General features: G+C 46.1%; 1 protein-coding gene across 12 annotated transcripts in view; it reads left to right on the plus strand.

The window, feature by feature from the left end:
• The window catches only part of FHOD3 (formin homology 2 domain containing 3), a 549,164-nt gene that overhangs the window by 65,857 nt on the left and 460,726 nt on the right, over window positions 1-22,581 (plus strand). For all 12 annotated transcript variants that reach the window (XM_021096278.1, XM_021096273.1, XM_021096274.1 and 9 more), the window contains exons 2-3: window positions 2,511-2,617; window positions 17,767-17,831. In XM_021096278.1, coding sequence (XP_020951937.1) covers window positions 2,511-2,617; window positions 17,767-17,831 — 172 coding nt within the window. The remainder of the gene's footprint in view (window positions 1-2,510; window positions 2,618-17,766; window positions 17,832-22,581) is intronic.

A 22,581-nucleotide genomic window follows, 5' to 3' on the forward strand; every position in this document is an offset into this window, starting at 1 on the left:
GAGCCAGCTCCCCTGCGTGTTCCCCTCAAATCCTGGGCACACCTCTGGTAGCGGTCCCTGCTTTCTCAGATCAAATGATCCATCTGCAAAATGCCAGCCAAGAATGCTGACCCTCACCAGCATGCCTTTAAAAGTTTGTTATTAGAGAAATAAAACAAGTGAATCAAATAGGATTAACCCCTTCAAATGATTTAACTATTTCTTACAAAGAATAAAGAACAAATTCCTTTCATTCTCTTGAGGATAACCAGAAACATAGTACTGCAGGGTTTCTGCAGGAATTAGCCGCTTGTTATAGACGCTGATTCTAGACAGGTTGACGGCCTGCTTTTCTTTCATTGAGGATAATAAGCAACGCTTTTCTATCAAAGGAGCCTAATTCCTTGTTTGAAATCTCACTTATAATGGGAGGATTATGAGGCCTTTACCTCGATATTTTAAAGTAGCCATGTATTTGCCTCCACTTCCCCCCAGTCTCCTGGCGTTTTGGACTAAGAGCCTTAATCCACCAAGTGGGTGAATGATAAGAGCCACCCTCGCTGCCTGAGAAATCAAGCATGAAGTTCTGCTCTTGGATTACTTCATAATGTTAATGTTTGGTAAAATTACTTTCCTTTGTTTTTAAGGGTATTGATTATTTTATATGTCATATAATGCTGGCTAATGGAAACACCCGCCAGATCTTAATGACTTACTACAGCAAAGGTTCATGTCCTGCTCTTGTCATTGTGCAGGATGGGTCCATGAACTCTGGGTGGCAAAATGCTCTCTTCCATGCAGTGATTCAGGAACCTGAGCTCCTTCTGTCGAGGCTTTGCTGGTTTCCAGACTTTGGTGTCCTTTCTGGCTCCTCTGCATCTGGCCACAGGCAGGAGAGGAAATGTGGTTGGTTGCGCAGGGGTGTTATGGCCAGGCCTGTTCAGAGTCTTCTCTTTCACTGATACTCTGGTGGTCATTGCTCAGTTGCACAGAAGTAGCCCCAGCTACATGCCTGAGATATGTGTCTGTATTCCTAGGAGGGAAAGGGAACAGGGTTGGCAAACTTGTGGTATTCTCTTAGCCACACCAGAATAGTCAAATGACATAAGTTGCATTTTGCAGGTATATTTTCAGGTCCTTTGAAGGCCTCTGGCCATAGACAGTATGTAGAACATAGAGGTCAAGGGCATGACCTTGACTCAAATTTCCTGTATCCGAATCCCAGCTCCACCATATACCAAAGACATTGGGCTCCCTCTGTGCCTCAGTTTCTTCATGTGTTAAATGAGGATAATAGTAGAAATTAATAGAGTTTGTGTGAGAATCAAATGATGTAACACAGGTACAATGCTTAGAGTTATGAATGGAATGTAAATTAACAACGTAGAACTATTTTTTTTGTGTGTGTGTCTTTTTTGCTATTTCTTGGGCCGCTCCCGCGGCATATGGAGGTTCCCAGGCTAGGGGTCGAATTGGAGCTACAGCCACCAGCCTACGCCAGAGCCACAGCAACGCAGGATCTGAGCCGCATCCGCAACCTACACCACAGCTCACGGCAATGCCGGATTGTTAACCCACTGATCAAGGGCAGGGACCGAACCCGCAACCTCATGGTTCCCAGTCGGATTCGTCAACCACTGCGCCACGACGGGAACTCCAGAACTATTTGTTAAATAAAATTTTTGGAAAATGAGACTAGTCACAGAGAGACCCAGTGTCCTCTTTGGTGTGTTGTAATTTGCCTGAAATATCATTCAGATGGAGATTGTTTCTTCTAATTCAATTGTAAAAATGTTTATTGAGCAATTTTTTTTTTTTTGGTCTTTTTAGGCTGCACCCTTGACATATGGAGGTTCCCAGGCTAGGGGTCGAACTGGAGCTGTAGCGGCTGGCCTATGCCACAGCCACAGCAACACAGGATCTGAGCCGTGTCTGCAACCTATACCGCAGTGCATGGCAATGCTGGATCCTTAACCCCTGAGCCGGGCCAGGGATTGAACCTGCGCCCTAATGGATACTAGTCAGATTCATTTCCTCTGAGCCATGATGGGAACTCCTGAGCAACTGTTAACTGTAGTGTGCCAGGTATGACCATAGAATGTGAAAAGGAGGCTTCTCAATGAGTTAAAGGAAATAGCATGTTTCTCCCACTAAATTTACCTTTTAAACCCTGTGCCTCACCATCCATGGTCACATCAGCGTCGTGATCTTGGTCTCCACTCCCCAAATCCATGGCTTCTCCTGGGCCCCTCATAATGGAAGGTGGCATTAACCCAGTGCCCAGCTCATCTCCTCCCACCCATGTCCAATGGGCTCTGTCAGTGCTGCTCCTTAGTAGGTGCATTTCTGTCTACCTGTTATGCAATTTGCTTCCATTCTGTTTGTATGAACATGATACCTCTTTAGTTATGATGCAAATTTTGGAATAATGCATGATTTTGAAAAACACACAAGGGCAACATGAAGTTATTTTCCTGTGCCAATCCATATCCCGGGAGCAGGCTGGACTTAACAGACTCTTTCTCTTGCAGCTGGATGACTGCACGCTGCAACTCTCCCACAATGGCACCTACCTGGACTTGGAGGCTACCCTGGCCGAGCAACGGGATGAGTTAGAAGGCTTCCAGGATGATGCTGGGTAAGAGTGACAGCTGCTCCCCACCTTCCACGAAATGGGGCTTCAGTGAGGCCTTAAAATGTTTTGGGGAAGCCACTGTAGCTTTGACCTTTTCCTCACCCATAGTCACATGGAAAGACAGGAGACACAAGCGACACACCAGTAGTAACTGCAAACCCTTTTGAATAAGGCTGCTCAGGGGTAGGAAAGTTTCTGTTATGGTTTTATTAAGCACATGGTATTTACATTCTAAGTTTTTTTAAAAACCAAATAAATCAATATTTTCCAGATTTTAGTGGATTGACAACTGTTTTATACATCATCGTATTTATCATTATTATTTGGCTGCCCCTATGGCATGCTGAAGTTTCCGGGCCAGGGACTGAACCCTTGCCACAGTAGAGACATCACAAGATCCTTAACCCACTGAGCTACCAGGAAACTCCCTACACATTATTTTTACTGGATAGTTAGGTTTCTTAGCAGATGCCCTTGTAGACCATTTTATGCTAAATCATCTCTTGAATTCATTACAGTGGAAAAAATCATTCTTAATTATGTTAATAACATCAGTTACTTTTAGCTTACGTGTAGAATTGTTTAATATTTCTGATTATTGGGAGGTCTTGCTGTGGCGCATTGGGTCAACGATCTAGCTTGTCTCTCTGGAGGCGCCAGTTCGATCCCTGGCCTGGCACGGTGTGTTAAGGATCTGGCATTGCTGCAGACCTGTGGTGTAGGTTGCAGCTTCACCTCAAGTTCGATCCCTGACACAGGAATTTCCGGGTGCTGCTGGGGTGGCCAAAATTGGAAAAAAATTTCTGATTGTTGTGAGTCTGAATAATGCAATCCACATTAAAAAATAAGAGCTGTGTTATAATGTCTTACAATAAGGTCCAACTGTATAGCACAGGGAACTAGATCCAACCTCCTGGGTTAGACCATGATAGAAAATAATATAAGAAAGAATATATGTATATATGCCTATGACTGAGTCACTTTGCTGCACAGTAGAAATTGGTACAACATTGTGAATCAACTATATTTTAATAAAAAATATCAGAGATGTGTACAGAAAGCAAAACCATTGTAGGAACATTCCCATACAATTAGCCATTCCTATATTTACTAGGTTATATTTTCCAAGTAATTGTTGTATTCTTTTCTAGATTTTTAAAAATACTTTTCATACAGTAATGATTTTTATCTTGCGGAAGAGTTGAAAATACAACATAGATATTTCCCAAATACCCTTTACCCAGCTTCCCATAGTGTTAACATAAGACAGAACCATAGCAAATTTGGTTATTAAACTAAAGTAATTAATATTTGCAAAACAGAAGTTCCCGTCGTGGCGCAGTGGTTGACGAATCCGATTAGGAACCATGAGGTGTGGGTTCGATCCCTGCCCTTGCTCAGTGGGTTAACGATCAGGCGTTGCCGTGAGCCGTGGTGTAGGTCGCAGATGTGGCTCGGATCCCGAGTTGCTGTGGCTCTGGTGTAGGCTGGTGGCTATAGCTCTGATTCGACCCCCTAGCCTGGGAACCTCCATATGCCGCGAGAGCGGCCCAAGAAATGGCAAAAAGACAAAAAAAAAAAAAAAATTGCAAAATACTATTACATTACTATTAATTCTATTAATAGTCATTACTACTATTACAAGTACTATTAATATTTGTAAAATGCTATTATATATATAATATATCTGTTGTATATTTGGATTATTGAAATACCCTCTGGATGGGGCCCCTGCCTCCCTTTCTGGTCTTTATTATTCTAGAACCAGGTTCTGATTTCCTCACCTTCTTCCTTAGAAACCTTCAGAGGCACCCTGTTGTTTTCCAGATAATACCCAGTCATCTTAATCGGGTGTTTGGGGACCTCCCCAAAAGTTGTTTTGAAACTACCCTCCTTGAGTTCAAAATACATTACAGTCAGATGACTATTATCTGAGAGTGCTGATTTTTTATGAATGGCTCAAAAAATGAAGAAAAATGGGAGCCTTCTTAATATTGGCTTCCTACCTGACCCCAGTATGTACTGATGACCTCTTGAGTTCCCCCTGCCTTAATACCCATCACAATTTATGGTCTTTTCCCCCTAACTGTCTTTCTTCTCTGCTGCTCAAACTCTGCGAGGTCAGAACTGGACCTGTCTGAATAGCCAGCCTAGCATTTTCTCTGCACATCATAGCTGCTTAGTGAACACTGGTGGCCAGGTAAATGGCGGGATCCCAGAATGGATTCCTGAGCGGCATGAACATGAGCACCAAGATCAGAGTCCTTGGTAGGAATCAGTCAGGCTTTCTGGGAATAGATACCCTTCCTGTCTCCTGAGTGGTTCCAAGGACCATGAAAGACCCTGGAGATGGCCATAGGCTGTACACATGTGGGAGGTTTCATTGTTAAGTCACATCAGATTCTACTCATCATCATTTAAAAAAATCTGACATTATGAGGCCGAAATTTGGGGAAATTCCATCGCTGTAGTTGTTCCTTTGACAATGACATCCTTTTATGGATGATGTCAGCATTCAGGCTGGATGACAGTCTAACGGAATGGACTTCATGCCTCACTGATCAAACAGATCCCAGGAATGTAATGAGGAGATCATTGCCAATTTGAAAAAATGTCTCTAGCGGTGGTGCGCTTGAAGACCATGACCTGTCTGACATTTTTTTCTTTCTTATCAAAACTTGGCTAATTTGGAGATGGCAGCTGAGAAAAAAATGTGTTACTATATTAGACAACAGTATCAAGAGTTAAGAGGGAGGAAGGAAATAACTTTTATGGAGCACCTGCTATGCCAACCATTGAGTTAGGCACCTTAATTATGGTATGTTTAATAATAGTTCGTTTACTTAATAGTCACAGACATGGGATTGGATTTTATGGTGTCCATTTTTCATTTGGGTCAACTGAGGGCCAGGAGTTAAATTACACATCCAAGGAGGCAGAGCCAGTAGGTGGTGGAGCCACATCTGACCGCAGATGTGACTGATTCCCAAGTCTGTACTCCTCTGCCATTCCAGGAGCTCTGGAGTTTCTGATTCCACTGAGGATGGACATTTGCACCTGTGGGGACATGAGGTTGGTTCACGCAAGGGCATCCTTGGTTCCAGGCCAACACACTGGCTGTAGGTGAAGCAGCACCCACCATGGGGTGGCTCTGTCACCTGGCCCTGACACTGCAGCTTGCACTGTCAACACTGGTGTCCAGATGCTGCAAGTTCTTCGCAAATATTCCTGAAGAGCCAGGGAGCCTGCTGCACACTCTGCACGGTGGATCCTGGGCTTATCTTCTCACTTTGTTCCCTTCTGAGTCATCACCTGGCCATGGGTCCATCTGATGGCTGCAGCCTTGCCTGCAGTTCTGCACCCTCTCAGCACACTTCTGCACCCTTGTGGCACGGAGTGCTGGGGAAATGAGTTATAGCAAGATGAGAAGGGGGGACTTACGACATGGGAAACTGCAAATGGGAGGAGGGGGGGAAGGTAGCCCCTAACTCACCCCAGAGTGGGATTTATGTCTTCAAAATTGTCTTCGTTTGTGGGACCCATCCCTTATCCTCTGGAACCTCCTCAGGATGTCGCTCCCCTTTGTGGAAAGAAAGAAGGAAGAGTGTGAAGAAGCCACCTCTACTGACTTCTGGTGGGGGACCCCCTGTCCCTGGCCTGGGTTGCAGAAGACATGCCAGGATGCTGCCTCGTTGCATTGCCAGGTCAGCCTGGTGGTCCCCAGGTCATTCACCACCACTGAGCCCTGGTGGCACATGGCAAATTCCTAAGAGCTGGCTGGAAGCAGTGTGCAGATAGAGGCTTCCTGCACAGGTGGCAGGTGTCTGGGCATATCTGCAGTGTCACTTGCACTGAGTGTCCCTCCTAGGTCCTCTCCTAGAAACATGGCCTTTGGCAAAATCTGTGTGCCTGAGAACTCCTGCCTCCTTCAAATGGGAGTTAAAATATAATTTCTTCCTAGTTAAGAATTGCCCTTTTGAGGCATGAAAAGGGCAAAGGAAACTGTTTGTTCTCTTGATTTCTTTGTGTAAATTATAGCACAGTATCTGCTCATGTCATGGCCATTTAATGAAGACGGTGGCAGGCTGTGTGGAGATGGTGGCGGTGTTCATACAGCGTGTTCTGAAGGAGTTTTCCTTGTGGAGGAGTTGGTTTCTTTGTTCTTGTCCATTACTCAGCACTTTTATGTCAGGACTGAAATTTAACTTACGCTTTATTTAGAATTACCACTCAGATGATAGCTAATCAGAGAAGAGGAGAAAGACCTTCAAAAGTCAAAGGACAAAGCAGTTATCATGATAGTAAAAAAGAGCCAGGTCTATTTATTGCCTTCCAAAGCCAAAGAAATTAGCAGCCACGCAGGGTGCAGTGGAAACCGAAGCCCCCTGGGGTTATTATTCCTGACCGTGACATTGGCTGATTTTGGGCAAGCCATGTTACCTCTGATAGGAGTTTATAAAATTCGTTATAAAATGATGATAGTACCATCCAATCCTATTTCCCTCCTGGGACCAGCAGGGATCCCAACAGGGTCTCTGGTACCCAAGGGGAGCATAGCAGAGAGCTGCACTGCACAGTGGTTATAGGCTCTGCAGTTAATCTCATGGCTGTGTGGCCATTGGGATGTGCCTTCACCTCTCTGAGCCTCAGTGTCCTTGTAAGTGGGGATATAAGTCATGATACTGCCTCCCCAGGTTGTGAGGCAAAATGTGACAATGCATCTAAAATATGAAGCTAGTTCCCGGCGTTTAATACAAACTCAAAACTTGTAGCTCTTACTATAATTATGATCAGAATTGGAGATGTTACACTGAAAAGACGGTCATCAGATTTTAGACCAGGAGGGGCCTGTGCCCGTCCATTGCTAGGAAATCTTATTGTTTTAGTTCAGAAAATCAAAGAGCCTTGCCACAGGGCAGAGCTGGGTCAGATTCTGCCTCCCTAAGCACCTGACTTCTGACCTTTTGGCTTATTCCCACCTTCACTGTCTCTGCATGGAAACAGTGGAGGTGCCCGAGGAAGTCTCAGGAAGAGGTGGGCTTGGAGGTCAGCCCTAAAGGGGAGGGAGTGGGTTTGCAAAGGTAGAGAGGCAATGGGTGGGAATTCAGTAGAGGAAGAGCGGGCCTGAGAAGCACGGGGCTTCAGGGATGTTGTGAGGACTGGTATGGTTGCAGGATGCAGCGTGGCATCCCCGGGTGCTTCTGACCTTGGGTAAGTCAGGGCACTCACCTGTTCCTCAGCCTAACTCCCCCTGGGCCTGCACTAGAGGTTTGGGCTAAAGCTAGCGCTTCTTGGAGTTCCCGTTGTGGCTCAGTGGTTAACAAATCCGACTAGGAACCATGAGGTTGCGGGTTTGATCCCTGGCCTTGCTCAGTGGGTCGAGGATCCGGGGTTGTGGTGAGCTGTGGTGTAGGTTGCAGACGCAGCTTGGATCCCACATTGCTGTGGCTACGGCTCCAATTAGACCCCTAACCTGGGAATCTCCATATGCCATGGGAGCAGCCCTAGAAAAGACTAAATAAATAAATAAAGATAGCGCTTCTTTCTCAGTTTCCTCATCTGCCACCTCCACTCCTGTCCCCACAGTGTTATGTCGGGGTGGGGAAAGGCAGATGAAACCCTGTATGGTGGGAGTGGGGAGAGCCTCCGGGGGGTGGGGGTGGGCTTTTGGCTGAGAAATGAAGGATGTGTGAGGCCTTCCCCTGGGTGGGCCCGACCCTGCCAGCCTTGCAGTGGATGAACTTGGAGGGACCAAGGGGTTTGGGGAGAGCTCCAGTTTGACTCTCAGACACCTAACTTCTCAGCCTGCAGCTCCTGAGCCCCAAGGATCCATGTGTGTTTGTGTGTGTGTGTGTGGGGGGGTGTTCGTGAACTCCTGAGATTTCAGCAGTTTGTGAGTATGCAGGCTTTGGGGGTGGAGAGGGGTTTCATAGCTTTTCATCAGATGCTCAAAGAGTTCTTTGCATTCCAGAATGTCAAGTTTGAAGGAATTCTTACTGTCTGATGCAACCCCAGGTTAACCCCATCCAGTCCCATTTTTGTCTGGGTTTCTTCTGTGGCTGGACCTGGTAGAATGGGAAATCACCTGAAATAGATTTTAAAGCTAAATCTAAAAACTTGCCAAACTCAAAGCACCAAACCAAACCATGAACAAACAAGGTCCTTGACAAAAGAGAGATTCAGGTGAGGGTGTGGATGGGAGGGTTCCCTCCTCCCTTTTCTCTACCCGTCTTCTTCTTAAGGGATCACCTGCAGCCAGGAGTGCAGGTGTGTTGTTGTCGGGGGCTCTTTTGGAAAATCATGGAAGGATGAAGGGTCTCCCATCTTCTCAGTGCTGTGTGAGGCTCAGACTAGACAACCAAGCCCTGCTTGGTCACAGGGCTTAGAGGACCAGCCTTTTTCAAACTAAAGATGCTCTGGGTGGAGGGGACAGTTCTATGCTGAGCTGAGCTGAGCAGGACAGCCCAGAGGTCCCTGGGCACTTGCTCTGGGTCAGCGCTAGGCCGGTGCCTCCAGATACCCTGGGAGAAAGCGGCTTGGAAATGCTCAGATGAGTGAGCGTCCATGCTGAGTAGACAGTGGAATTGGCCTGGATCTAGTAAGTACCTTCAAATGGCAGCTTGTCCAGTAGGACAAAGGCGGCATCAGGTAGGAGTGGGGGAGCCCTGTGGGGATACTGGGCTTTACGTGTGGGCTGGAGTCAGAAGAGAACTGACCTGCCAGGAGGGAGCCCTCACAGACCTCCTCCAGTGATAGGGAGGGTGGGGTGAGTGGACAGAACCTTGAGCTGGGAGGCTGCAGTCAGTGGGGCCACTGTGGGGGAGTGTCCTACGGGTTCTGAACCTGGTGGCTGAAGAAGGCAGATGGACTGGGGCCTGGGCCAGTGGGGGAGGAGGAGGAATCTGCAAACCTGAGCTGGTGGGGGGGGGGGGACAGGGGATAGAATGGACACAGGACATTAGCTGGATAGTGTGCGCATGGTGGGCTACGTAGAGAAGCAGTGAGGTTGTGGTGCAGGGGCAGTTTGAGGTGGGGCGGGGGAAGAGGTTTATACGTGTTAGTCTGAGGCTGTGTTAGGCCATGTTCAAGGTGTGAGGTGGCCAGGTGAGAAATATTGGCCTGAGAGCCAGGTGAGAAACATCAAGGACCAGAGAGACTGGGGTTGATGCTTTGCCAGGAGGGAATTGAAAACCTAAAACTTCTCTATAAAAATGAAGTTTATTAAAAAAAAAAGGAGTGCATAATTAGGCTGTTTTGAGGATTGTATGTTGATGACAAGATGCTCTTAGGAGCATGGGCTTCTTTTATCTTTCTACTCTGCTGCTCTGAGGATGTAGTTTTCATCTTTCATGCTTCATCTTCGTTACAGTATGGCTGCTCTCCCTCCAGTGTTTCATCGGAGAAGCAAGTCATGTGTTGGTTAGGGTACAGTTTTCTCTGATGTAACTAAGAGATTCCAAACTATGGTAGTTTAAATGTAAAGGTAAAAGTTTCTTTCTTTTTTTGTGTGTGTGCTTTTTAGGGCCCCACCCATAGCATATGGAAGTTCCCAGGCTAGGGGTCAAATTGGAGCTCTAGCTGTCGGCCTACGACACAGCCACAGCAATATGAGATCCGAACCTCTGCAGCCTACACCACAGCTCACGGCAATGCCAGATCTCCGGCCCACTGATCGAGGCCAGGGATCAAACCCGCATCCTCATGGATACTAGTTGGATTCATTTCCACTGCACCACAACAGAAACTCCCCTAGAATTTCTTTCTTGTGTAAAACATCCAAATATTGCAGTCTTCCCTGAGACTGGTAGAGCAGCGATACCATCCTCAAAAGGAGAATTCCATCTCTGTCCAGAGTGGTTGCTTTAGCTTTTACCTTCTCATCTGCCTCCCAGCTGCCAGGAAGAAGGAAGTGGACAGAGGAGGTCCACGTCCATTCCTCGTGCATGTTGCTTTCACTCAAATGCCATTGGCCAGAACTTAGGTCTATGATCGTACCATGAATCGTGAGTTTGTGTGCAGCTAACCCTCTATATCTATTGCTGAGGGTATAGTGGTCCCTGCCTTAGATGGGAAGAGTGAGGAGCAAATGTTGGTGCCAGCAGGGTCTGCCCCCTTTAATGAACTTTTCCAGAACCTCCACCAGCAAATTCCATCTACAGTTCACCAAAGAAAACTGGGTCACATGGTCCATCTTGGTGGCCAAGGAGACTGGAGAATATGGTTTTAGATGGATACATTGTTACCCCAAACAAAACCAGATTCTCTTTATAAGGCAGAAGGGGAAAATGGGTATCAGGTGTCACCATCAGTGTCTGCTTCAGCAAGGAGAAAATTTCTAAGAAAGGGAAGTGAAGAACCCTAAGCCACAGAGAAGTCAAGATGTGAGAGCACCGAGGCAAGGCCAGGGTATAGCAAGGAGGAGATTTGAGGTGTCCTCGGGGAGAGAGGAAGCGGAAGAGTAGTGGAGTGGAGGCAGATGGAGATAGGTTAGGGAGAGAATGTGGGGATGGAAGAAGAGGTAGCAGGATTGTATAGGAGCTGGGAGTTGTGAATGGGGTGAACGGACATTCCTCCCCACCCCCAGTAGGAGAGACCTACGTGGGAAAAAGCCAAAACTATAGAACTCTTAGAAGAAAATAGGAGTAAATGGCATATCTTTGTTTCTTAGCTATGCCACCCAAAGCATATTATCCTTTTTTGCAGACAAGGAAGCTGAGGCTTACAGAGGCTAAGTACCTTGTCTAGGATCACAGAGTTGGCGCTTTTCACTTCTCGCATCTCCAAGGGAGACCAGAATGCATCTGGAGATGAATGTCGTGGTAACTAATTATACTAATGTAGGGTAGTAATATAGCCCTCTTGGACTTTGAGCTTCAGAACAAATTAATCTTAGCTAGTGCTGTCCTTTTACTAGCTGATGACTGGTTCAAATCCTTCTTCATCCCTCCAGCAGAGTACTGGCTAAGCCTCCCAACTCTAGAAGCTTACTAAGAGGAAGCTTATTTCTGGGGCAACTGCTGCAGAGTCCTAGTCTCAGCTTCTGCTGCCTTGTCGAATGTTATGTTTTCTTCCCTTGACCGAAATCATAATTTAGTTCTCATTTGAGTAGAGGAAGTGTTGGGGGCATCGATTCTGCTGTTGGTTGCGGAGAAAAAAATCTTTGAGCCTTTGGCTCCCTGGCTCTCAATGAAATAGTGAAAGCATTTATTCTTATTTTACAAAGACTTTATATGTTATTCTTATAAAAATATTTTATGGAGAAACAAGGGCAGGACTGAAATGCACGGGTTTCTCTACAGCTTATTTGGTTAAACTGAATCTTTTTCCCAGGGCCATAGACATTATTGTAGATAATGTATTGTCCATTTCTCACGTATTCTGAGAAAGCAGGATGTTTTGGAAAGTTCCTTCAGTGATAGTGCCATCATGACCCTAGCCCAGTGGCCTTGGCTGGAGTCTCCTGAATTGAGTGTCTATTTTGGTCCTCTCATCACTTGGGTAGCAGTGGCCTTGGGTGGGGGCAGCTGATTGGCTGTGGCTGGTCTCTGGGGCCTGTGATGTTTGCCAGGCAGTGGCTTCACTGATAGGAATGGAATCTGAATCTCCCTGGGGAGCTTTAGGTCAAACGAAACTGCCTTTGCTGCTGGTAAAGTCACCCAATTCTAGTACTTAGTGGATTCTCCTTTCACTCTGCTGCAAACAGACGGATTGAGAAGGAGGGGTAGCGGTGATACTGGTACAACAAGCCGATGTGGGGGAGCAAAGGACCACTCACAGGTTAAGAGTGGACGCACAGTGATGCTTCTCACAGATTTTGCTTTTGAACCATGGAAGCTCCTTGAAGGCAGATATCAGAGTTTGTTTTGGGGTTCTCCAGAGAAATAGAACCGGATACAATGACTTATTTCTATCTGTCCATCTAGCCTAATCTAGTTTAATCTATCTAGTCTATCTAGAGAGATTTACTTCATGTAATTAGCTCATGCCATCAGGGGGCCTGGCAAGTCTGAAATCTGTCCAGTGGGCCAGCAGGCTGGAAATTTAGGTAAGAATTGATGTTGCAGTCTTTTTTCTTTTTAAGGCTGCACTTGCAGCATAAGGAAGTTCCCAGGCTAGGGGTCAGATCAGAGCTGCTGCTGCAACCTATGCTGCAGCTTGTGGCAATACTGGATCCTTAACCTACCGAGTGAGGCCAGAGATCACACCAGAGTTTTCAGGGATACTACTTGGGTTTTTAACCCACTGAGCCGCAACGGAAACTCCAGTGTTGCAGTCTTAAGTCCAAAATCAGCATGGCAGGCTGGCAGGCAGGATCTCTGTGTTGCTCTCTTGAGGCTGATGATCTGTTGGTCACCAGTGAGCATGTGTGGAATGAGGGACTGGGTGAAAGAACACCTATCTTGAAGGCAGCTTCAGGGAGGTGGTTGGAGAGCCGGCTCTGGGGTCATACGGCCTGGGTTGGGTCCCAGCTCTGTTCCTTTCTAACTGTGTGATCTCAGCTATGTTGCATAACTCTTCTGGGCCCCAATTTCCTCACTTTAAAAATAGCAGTAATGTTACCTACTTCATGAAACTGTGGTGAAGACTAAATCTTTATAATGTACTTAGAACCTCATCTGGCACATGACAACCATTCCATAAAATTTTTTCTCATCTTTTTGTCTTAATAGGGCCGCACCCATGGCATATGGAGGTTCCCAAGCTAGGGGTCCAATCGGAGCTGTAGCTGCCAGCCTACGCCAGAACCACAGCAACACCAGATCTGAGCTGTGTCTACGACCTAGACCACAGCTCCTGGCGACACTGGATCCTTAACCCACTGAGTAAGGCCAGAGATTGAACCTGCAGCCTTATGGTTCCTAGTCAGGTTCGTTTCCCCTGAGCCACGACGGGAACTCCAACATTCCATAAATGTTGGCAACTATTATGATTATTATTTTCTGAACCCAGATTGACATAGTATCCCATTGGGGGCAGGGCAGAGTATACCCATGATTATTTAATTTTCCTCTGAAAGTTTTAGCCAGGGAACAGAAGACAAGGACATGTATATGCTAGAAAAGTGGGGATGAAATGATTATTTTTAAATGGATGAAATGATTATTTCCCTAAAAGAAGCCAAAAGAATCAGCCAAAAGGTTTTTGGAATCACTGATAGCAGTGAGATGGCACATACAAAAGAAATACAGAACAATCAACATTAACCAATTTCAAAATATAGCAATGGAAGGAGGGGATGCTTTCAAATTTAAAGACCCTTATGATGAGTGTCTATACATTGATATTTGATATGGGGAAATAAAACGTGGACTTCTTGTAATTCTTGAATTCTTAGGATAAACCTTATTTGGTCTTATTTTATTATACTCATGTATTTCCTATTTTGGACTCCCAGTATTTTCTTAGTTATTTCCATCTTAATTTTTTATGTCCTCTTTCATTTGATTTTAGTATTGAGGTTAAACCAGTTCCTTAAAAAACCCAGGACACTTTATTTATTTATTTATTTATTTATTGCTATTTCTTGGGCCGCTCCCGTGGCATATGGAGGTTTCCAGGCTAGGGGTTGAATCGGAGCTGTAGCCACTGGCCTACGCCAGAGCCACAGCAACGAGGGATCCGAGCCGCGTCTGCAAACTACACCACAGCTCACGGCAACGCCGGATCGTTAACCCACTGAGCAAGGGCAGGGACAGAACCTGCAACCTCATGGTTCCTAGTCGGATTTGCCAGCCACTGCGCCACGATGGGAACTCCACTTTTTTTATTTAAATGGCTTCCCCCCGTGGCATATGGACGTGCCTGGGCCAGAGACTGAATCTGAGCCACAGCTGCAACCTACACTGCTGCTGTGACAATGCTGGATGCTTTAACCCACTGCAATGGGCCAGGGATCAAACTTACACCTCCACAGTGACCCGAGCTGCTGCAGAGGCATTCTTAACCTATGGGACCACAGTGGGGACTCCTTGGATGCTTTTCATCCTTAGAAATTGCTGGCGAAGGTTTTATAGTGAGGCACTTGTACAACAAAAGGCAGGATGTTGTGGGTGGACGGTGGAGTCAGACACTGCTTTCAGCCCAGGTCTGTTTCCACTGGCCACATGATTTCATGCAGGTAACATTAGCACAAGCTTTGGTTCCCCCATCTGCAAAATGGGCACAGTACAGGTATGTACATCAGAGGTGGGACAAAGCAGGAGTTGGGGGTGGGGACGAAGGACTCCTTTTGTGGACCTGGCTGCACTCATCACCCCCTTCCCTCTGCCTTGGTGGGCCCCCTTCTTTGCCAGGGACTCGACTCCTGGGATCTGGACCCTTATCCCCTGTTAGTGGGCTTCTACATCCTCTGGTACCCAATTCCACTCAGGTTTCTTTCATCCTAGGATTTTGTATCCAGGGGAAGGCAGGGAAGGAGGTGGAAATATTGAAGCAGAGGAATTATAAGTGATAAAACTACTTAAAAGTGGGCCTGGAGTTCCCGTCGTGGTGCAGTGGAAACGAATCCGACTAGGAACCATGAGGTTGTGGGTTTGATCCCTGGCCTCTCTCAGTGGGTTAAGGATCTGGTGTTGCTCTGAGCTGTGGTGTAGGTCACAGATGAAGCTTGGATCTGGCATTGCTGTGGCTGTGGCATAGGCCAGCAGCAAAAGCTCCGATTAGACCCCTAGCCTGGGAACCTCCATATGCCGCTGGTACGGCCCTAAAAGGATAAAAGACACAAAAAAATAAAAGAGGGGGCCTTTTTTTTTGGTTCTGTGCACTCTGAAATTCAATTAGGGTTTAACTTAACCAATCTGACTGCCTGGCTTCTCAGTGTATGAACACAGACCAGATGATACCTTCGGGATGGTGGGCCTGCGTGGCTTCCTCAGAAAGACTGTCCCAGTTCTCATGCAGGTGCCTGCCATCCCTCACGATCATGGGACTAGGGGATTCTTTGGGAAAACTGACGCTCTTCCTCAAAATGCAACTTCACAGGGGTTTGAAGATAAAAGGTGGAGCAATCAATGGGCCCTTTCTGAACTTCTCCAGAGCTTATGGTGTTCTGAAATATTTTCTCCTGCCATCCTGTGCTTCTTCCCCCCTGCACATCCAAATCATGTATTTTGTCTGCTCTTCATTTGGTGTTTATTATGGACTCCTAACTGCTGATAACATGTGTTGCAGAAAATCCTCCAGATTTGAGGACTTAGGGTTTGCTGTTTCTAATAGTTCGGGTCCGGCTGCTCTCAGGGGCTCACTGGTTTTTGCTTCCAGCTCAGCCCCCTGCTCACTTAAGCTACACACCTAGTGGGTGCTGCCCCTGCCCAGAACACCTTTCCTGGCAGTGCCCACAAAAGGCTGTTAGCTCAGTTCAACACACTTAATGGGAACTTTCCTCCTCGTGTGGTCTCAAGCATGAAAGAGTGTCAACAGCACAGGAGTGTCAATCAGGACTGTCGAGAGAGGAGAAAAAGATTTTGTGTGTGTGAGGAAGAAAGTTTTGAAGAAGGCTGTGTTCACAGGAATCTCTGACTTATCTTCTGAAGATGGGGCAAATGTTGTGTATTTGTGTACCCTTGAGACCAGTGCCTGGCACATAGCAAAAGCGCCTTGTCAGCCTTTGTAGGAACCCGGGATGCATATTTGTCACCTCCCGGGAGAGCTGCCAGCTCTGAGGCTACTGTGAGCTTCCGTGGGACTATGCACGTGGTGTTTTCTCCTTTAAAAGAATAAAAAACCAAAAACCAAACCAAAACCAAAGCATTTTTGCAACTGTACTTTCCCCTCTTACTAGTCCGAAGAGTTAAAAATACACTTGTTTTCTGTTGGTCACTTATGATGGAGCATGATAATGTGAGAAAAAAGAATATACATGTGTGTGTAACTGGGTCACCTTGCTGTGCAGTAGAAAAAAATAATCTATTGGGGAAACAAAATAAAAATAAAAATAAAAAAATAATGAAGCAACAACAAAAATACACTTGTTCCAGTACTGTAGTATAATTCCTGTGACTTTATAGTGACAATGTTAAGTGTGCCCTGGAGAGACTTCTGTCCCCTCCTCCGATACAACCACAAAACCAGGAAGCAGGAAAGCATTGTGAGACTTTTTTTTCCCTTTCCTTTTTTGGCTATCCCATGGTATCTGGAGTCCCCAGGCTAGGGATCAGATTGGATCCACAGCTGTGACCTACACTACAGCTGTGGCGATGCTGGATCCTTTTAACCTGCATCCTGGCGTTGCAGGGACGCTGTGGATCCTGTTTCGCCACTGTGGGAACTCCAATGCTGTGAGAAAGTTCTACTTGATGCCCTGGTGGGGAGGACTGAGCTTGGTCTACAGAGTGGTAGGTTGCTGGCCACCTGCTCCCGTGCTGGTTGGATGGCTCCATTGAACCTTTGTCGACTGGCTTCTCCCCTTCTCCAGACCTGAACGCCTTTGCTGTCCCCAGTAGCCAGGACTCCTGGTCTCCCCCGTTTGTCTTCTCTCCCCTGCACTGGGCTTTGATCCTTCTCTGTGACAGTGAGATGAGCACTTATGGAATGGGAACTGGGGAGGGGCAATTCTTTTTCTTCCTCAAAAATAATAAAATGAAAAGGAGGTGGGGATGAGACAAGGTGTGGTGTAAAGTGGCATTCCTGATAACAGGTGGCCTACACGCTCTCTCTACACAACTCCTGTCTTCCTGTAAGAGCAAAAGGGAAAACCTACCGGTTTTGAATTGATACATGGCAAAGCACCTCTTTCCGCTGACCCCACTATGTGTGTCCTTTCTGTATATTGAAAACCATGCAAAAATAGCCATGGGAATGATCGAGCAAATTTGTGCTGCTACATTCCAGGGATTTCACTTCATGGGCACGGATGTAAAAAATTTCCCAACATGGTCAGGCATGAGTAGACGCAACTCTGTGGCATTGACCGGGTTTGGCAATGCAGTGTGTGCGCCGATCCCACAGTCGACCTTTGTTATTTTATTTTCCGTAAAGCCCTGTGATATCACATGACTTCGGGATAGATAGATTCCTGTTCTGTGTAGGTTCTTGCTTATCTGCAACCTTTTCCAGGTGGGGGTGTCAGAACTTCAAGTTGAAGGACAGTAGGTAGGTACCCTCTTGCTGACCCTTCTGATGCACATGAACGTTTTGTCTCCTGTCTCCATTAGGCGGGGCAAGAAGCACAGCATCATCCTAAGGACACAGCTGTCCGTGAGGGTCCACGCCTGCATCGGTGAGTGACATCTGCAGAAGGCGACACTTGCCCTCTGCCCTCAGCAATTAAACGTGTGCTGATCAATGCCACTTATGGAAATAATATTTGGTGTTCACTATGATGCTGTCTGCTTGGGTTAGCCCCCATCGTAGACTGTTGGAGGTGTTAGCGAACCAGTTTCTGGCAATGGTTTTTGAAGCCTGTTTCAGGCTGGCCGCCTTTGCTATTTGGTTCATGAATAGAGCTGGGGGTGGGGTGGGGGGGTCGGGAGACAGATCGTTGATGGGGTTCTTTCTGGTGATCCTGGGAAAGATGAGGTTCTGGGGCTGTTCCAGCGTGAACCTCCAGCCAGTGACCTTTACCTGCCTCCTGGTGGCTCTCCACTCGGCAGCTCCCTGTGGGAAAGCGGGGCCTGAGGCTCCAGGCTGTGGTCAGGCCATTGAAAGGGAAATCTCGGGTCAGGGCAGGGCCAGGGCACACATGGATGCAGAGCAATTGGAGTTGAGCGGATGTGTTTGTGGTTCAGATGGCTTGCCTGTGGTGACATGTGAGTCCCCTGAGCCCATTCCTGTAGCCGCTGATTTTCCTGGACCCATTGATTTCCCCACCTTACACACACAGGTTGAATGGCAACGCAAGCAGTTTATGCTAAGTAGACGGTCTCTATGTGAGAGTTTCCTCCTGGCCTTGGGCACACTTGAGTCTAGTACGTAATATAAATAAGAAGAAAGAAAGGACCTAAAATTCACTTTATGCACAAAAGTTTTCTATATCTGAGTCATTTTGCTTTTATTTATGTTGTGGTTTTAATTCAGACCTCTAATTAGGAAGGCATTCGTCATCCTGTTGAGGCCTCATCTACACCCAGAGTGTGGTTCTCGTGGGTGGAACGGAAGGAATCTTTGCTGGCCCCTCTTCTTTCTTCCCACTTTCCTGTTGAAGGGAAATCCGTGTAATTTTACTTCCTTTGGCATTAAGTGGGTAAGGCTACAGGTGTCCAGGTGTCCCAAGGGACAACCTTTGTCTGACTCTGGTCAGTGAGTTATTGTGTAGCTGACACATAAACCTTATGGGCTGGAGGGTCACGGCATCAGGAGGGCTTGTGATCTTGTTGGAAACAGAGTAATTTCTATAGCACCTTCAGCACTGACCCTGCCTCTCAGCTCCTGTAGCACTGAGTGAACTTAAAATATGCATGGGCACGTGATTACACTTAAGCAGTTGCTTATTTTATTACCTGCTTTACATTTTGCCAGTTATTTTATGTGTAGAAATCATGTCTATGTGAAGAAAAGGCCTGTGACCTACGACTTTGGGTAAACTCACCTCCGACTCTCATCCACGATCGAGAACAAATCGAGGCACGTACTGTGTGCTGAACACGACCAGTACTGAATATGGGTTGGAATATAGCTGATAGCCAGTCAAGATTTGGGACATGAGTGTGCATTGATACTTCCCAGAAATAGTAAGGCAGTGGAAAGCAGATTTACACTCAAACAGGCTAGATCAAAATCCTTTTTTTTTTTTTTTTTTCTTTTTACGGCTGCACCTAAAAGGCATATGGAAGTTCCCAGGCTAGGGGTCTCATCAGAGCTGCAGCTGATGGCCTGTGCCACAGCTACAGCAACACCTGATCCAAGCTGCATCTGTGCCCTACACTGTAGCTCATTGGCGACACTGGATCCTTAACCCACAGAGTGGGACCAGGGCTCGAATTCACATCCTCACTAAGACTCTTTTGGGTTCTTAACCTGTTGAACCACGATAGGAACTCCTAGATCAAAATCCTAATGAATGAACTCATTTTAAGAAAGCAGACTCTTTTGCAGTGATGCACTTAAAATGTTTTGAGTCCAGGAGTTTTTCTAACCAGTTTTCACATCACTGACTCACTGTATTAGCTGATGTGAAGTTCTGTGGTCCCATGTAACACATGTAAACACATCTTATCCCCACAGCACCTGCAGCAGCAGCCAGCCCAGCCACTCTCTCTTGGGACACCCATCCTTCCTGTGCAAAGGGTTGAACTGGGTGCCCACAGGGCCAGTGTGTTGTTCTCAAACCTCACTATGCTGATGGCACTTCCTCTTGGAATTTATGTACTTTAATGAAAGGGTACATGAACATTTTAGAAACAGATTAAGTACAAGTAGACAAAGTCACTGGTTTGAGTATTTTGGAATAAATTCAGAATGAGTGACCCCTGAAGCATTTCTGTGAACAGCGCTGGGTGGTGACAACAACTATGAAAGCTGGGGAATGTTGTAAAAATCCAGAACGGTTCTCATCTTCACAAGGCTCTTCAATTCTTGCTTGACTTCAACAAAACTGAGACTGGGAATCATAGACTATATGATGGGAGTGGTTCATTGGAAGAAGATCTGTTAAACTTTCATTCAGAGAAAGGTCATGGCCCCAAGCAGCGTGAGGTGCATCCCCTGTGCTGTGCGCCTGGTGACCGACTGTGTCTCATTCCAGAGAAACAGGACAGTCAGTCACTTTGGCTACAAGTTAAAGGCAAGTCTTAAAGGTGTGTGTGTATCATTTTTCAATGATGTGCTGCTTTAATCACTTTCACCATTAATTACCTCAGGCCTGAGCATGTTGACTGAGAAGGTTTGACTGTGTGAATTATCACTACCCAAGAAGGCCAAGCTTTCCCTTTGTATTAAAAAGACTTACTTCTCCTTCCACTTCTGTTATTCATAAGATCTGAAATAGATATATTATAATAGCACTAAATATTATCCTTTGGTTTATGTGTAGAAAAAGGAAAGTATGCATCGTATATGTGACACACCAACCCCCATTGTGATATGGTCTGTCCCTTTCCAAATAGCAATATCAGGTGTTCCCATGGTGGCTCAACGCTAACAAACCCAACTAGCATCCATGAGGATGTGGGTTTAATCCCCAGCTTCACTCAGTGGGTTAAGGATCCCACATTGCTGTGAGCTGTGGTGTAGGTCGCAAATGTGGCTTGGTTATGGCATTGCTGTGGCTGTGGTGTAGGCTGGCAGCTATGGCTCTAATTCTGCCCCTAGCCTGGGAACTTCCCTATGCTTTAGGTGTGGCCCTAAAAAGACACACACACACACACACACACACACACACACACACACACACACACACACGAAGAGCACAAATGACAATATTAGATGAGATTTCTTTGGGATTAAAAGAAAAACATACCTGAAGTTCCCACTGTGGTACACTGAGTTAAGGATCTGGCTTGTCTCTCTGGTGGCACAGGTTTGATCCCCAGCCCAGTGCAGTGGGTTAAAAGGTCCAGTGTTGCCGCACCTGTTGGTGTAGGTTGAAGCTGTGGCTCAGATTCAATTCCTGGTCTAGGAACTTCCATATGCCTTGGGTACAGCCAAAAAATAAAAAAATAAAAAATAAATAAAATCAAACATGGAACAATCTTCAGTTGAAACGACAAAATAAAACATGATGGCGTGGGAGGGTGGGGAAAAAAATCCTTTTCACATCAGTTAGTCGAGTCCTTGTTTCCTTTCAAGATTTTTTTTTTTTGGTCCTGGTTCATGGTATGCAGAAGTTCCCAGACCAGGGGGGGGTCAAACCTGAGCCACAGCTTTGACCTGAGTCACAGCAGTGACATTGCTGAATTCTTAACCACTAGGGCCCCAGGGAACTCTGTCCTTTCCAGATAATTTCCCCTCTTCGTATTCTAGGAAATGGTTGAATTATTATAGGCATTGGACAGTGGCTGCTGTCATAGGCCTGGCACTGTGTGCAGCTTCCACAAAGACCTTTCTTCCCACTGTCCTTCTCTCTCCTGATTGGATGAGAAGGATCCAGGATCTCCTCAGGCTTACGGGCTTAAAATGCTATCAAATAAATTTCTCCAAAACATTTTCTTCACCTTACATTCTCCTTTTCTTCATTCCTGTTTTTATTAAGTATAGGAATGCTTAGAATCCAGGACTGCATGTTGATGAATTGGAGGTGACATACCTTTGGAATTCTCCAGTGTTAGCTTTGGAACCCTGAACCCGTGGGGATGAGAGTAGAGTGGAGCCTTCATGGTTAGCAAGCGAGCAAACCTCATAAACAATAGAGGCCATAGGGTACTGCTTCAAGGGTTCCAGCTAGTAGCCCAGACTAGTCTTTGCTGATAGCGCAGCAGGAAGCTGGAATGAGATTTTGGAATGGATCATTTTGTAGTATGATCACTTGATATAACATGAAACAGCAAACAATGTAAGCCTTGCCTCCTTCTTTGTATTATTTGTAGGCTTTTAAAAAATTTGAGTACATTTGACTTACAGGGTTGTGTCATTTTCTGCCATACAGCATAGTGACCCAATCATACATATTTATATACATGCTTCTGCCTTGCCTTCTTAATCTAGCTTCAGTCCCTCCAAAAAGTGATGGCCATGTTGTGAGCGTGAAGTTAACTGATATAAATGTAAAAAATCTATGACAGGCATGAGAAGTCTGCATTTAATGAGGTTAGCTAGAGAGAATAAATTTTCTTTGGTCCCAGCAAGTGATTTTATTGCCAGACACTATAAAAATGTTCAGAGGGCCAAATGGCTCTGATGATTAAATCTCATCATGAAGAGAAGAGGAATGGAAGAATTGTGGGGAGAATTAAAAATAAATGAAGTTGGAGTTCCCATTGTGGCTCAGTGCCTAACGAACCTAACTAGCATCCATAATTATGGATGCAGGTTCAATCCCTGGCCTCGCTCAGTGGGTTAAGGATCTGGTATTGCCGTGAGCTGTGGTGTAGGTT

The sequence above is a fragment of the Sus scrofa genome, chromosome 6, assembly GCF_000003025.6.
Source record: "Sus scrofa isolate TJ Tabasco breed Duroc chromosome 6, Sscrofa11.1, whole genome shotgun sequence".
NCBI lineage: Eukaryota > Metazoa > Chordata > Mammalia > Artiodactyla > Suidae > Sus > Sus scrofa.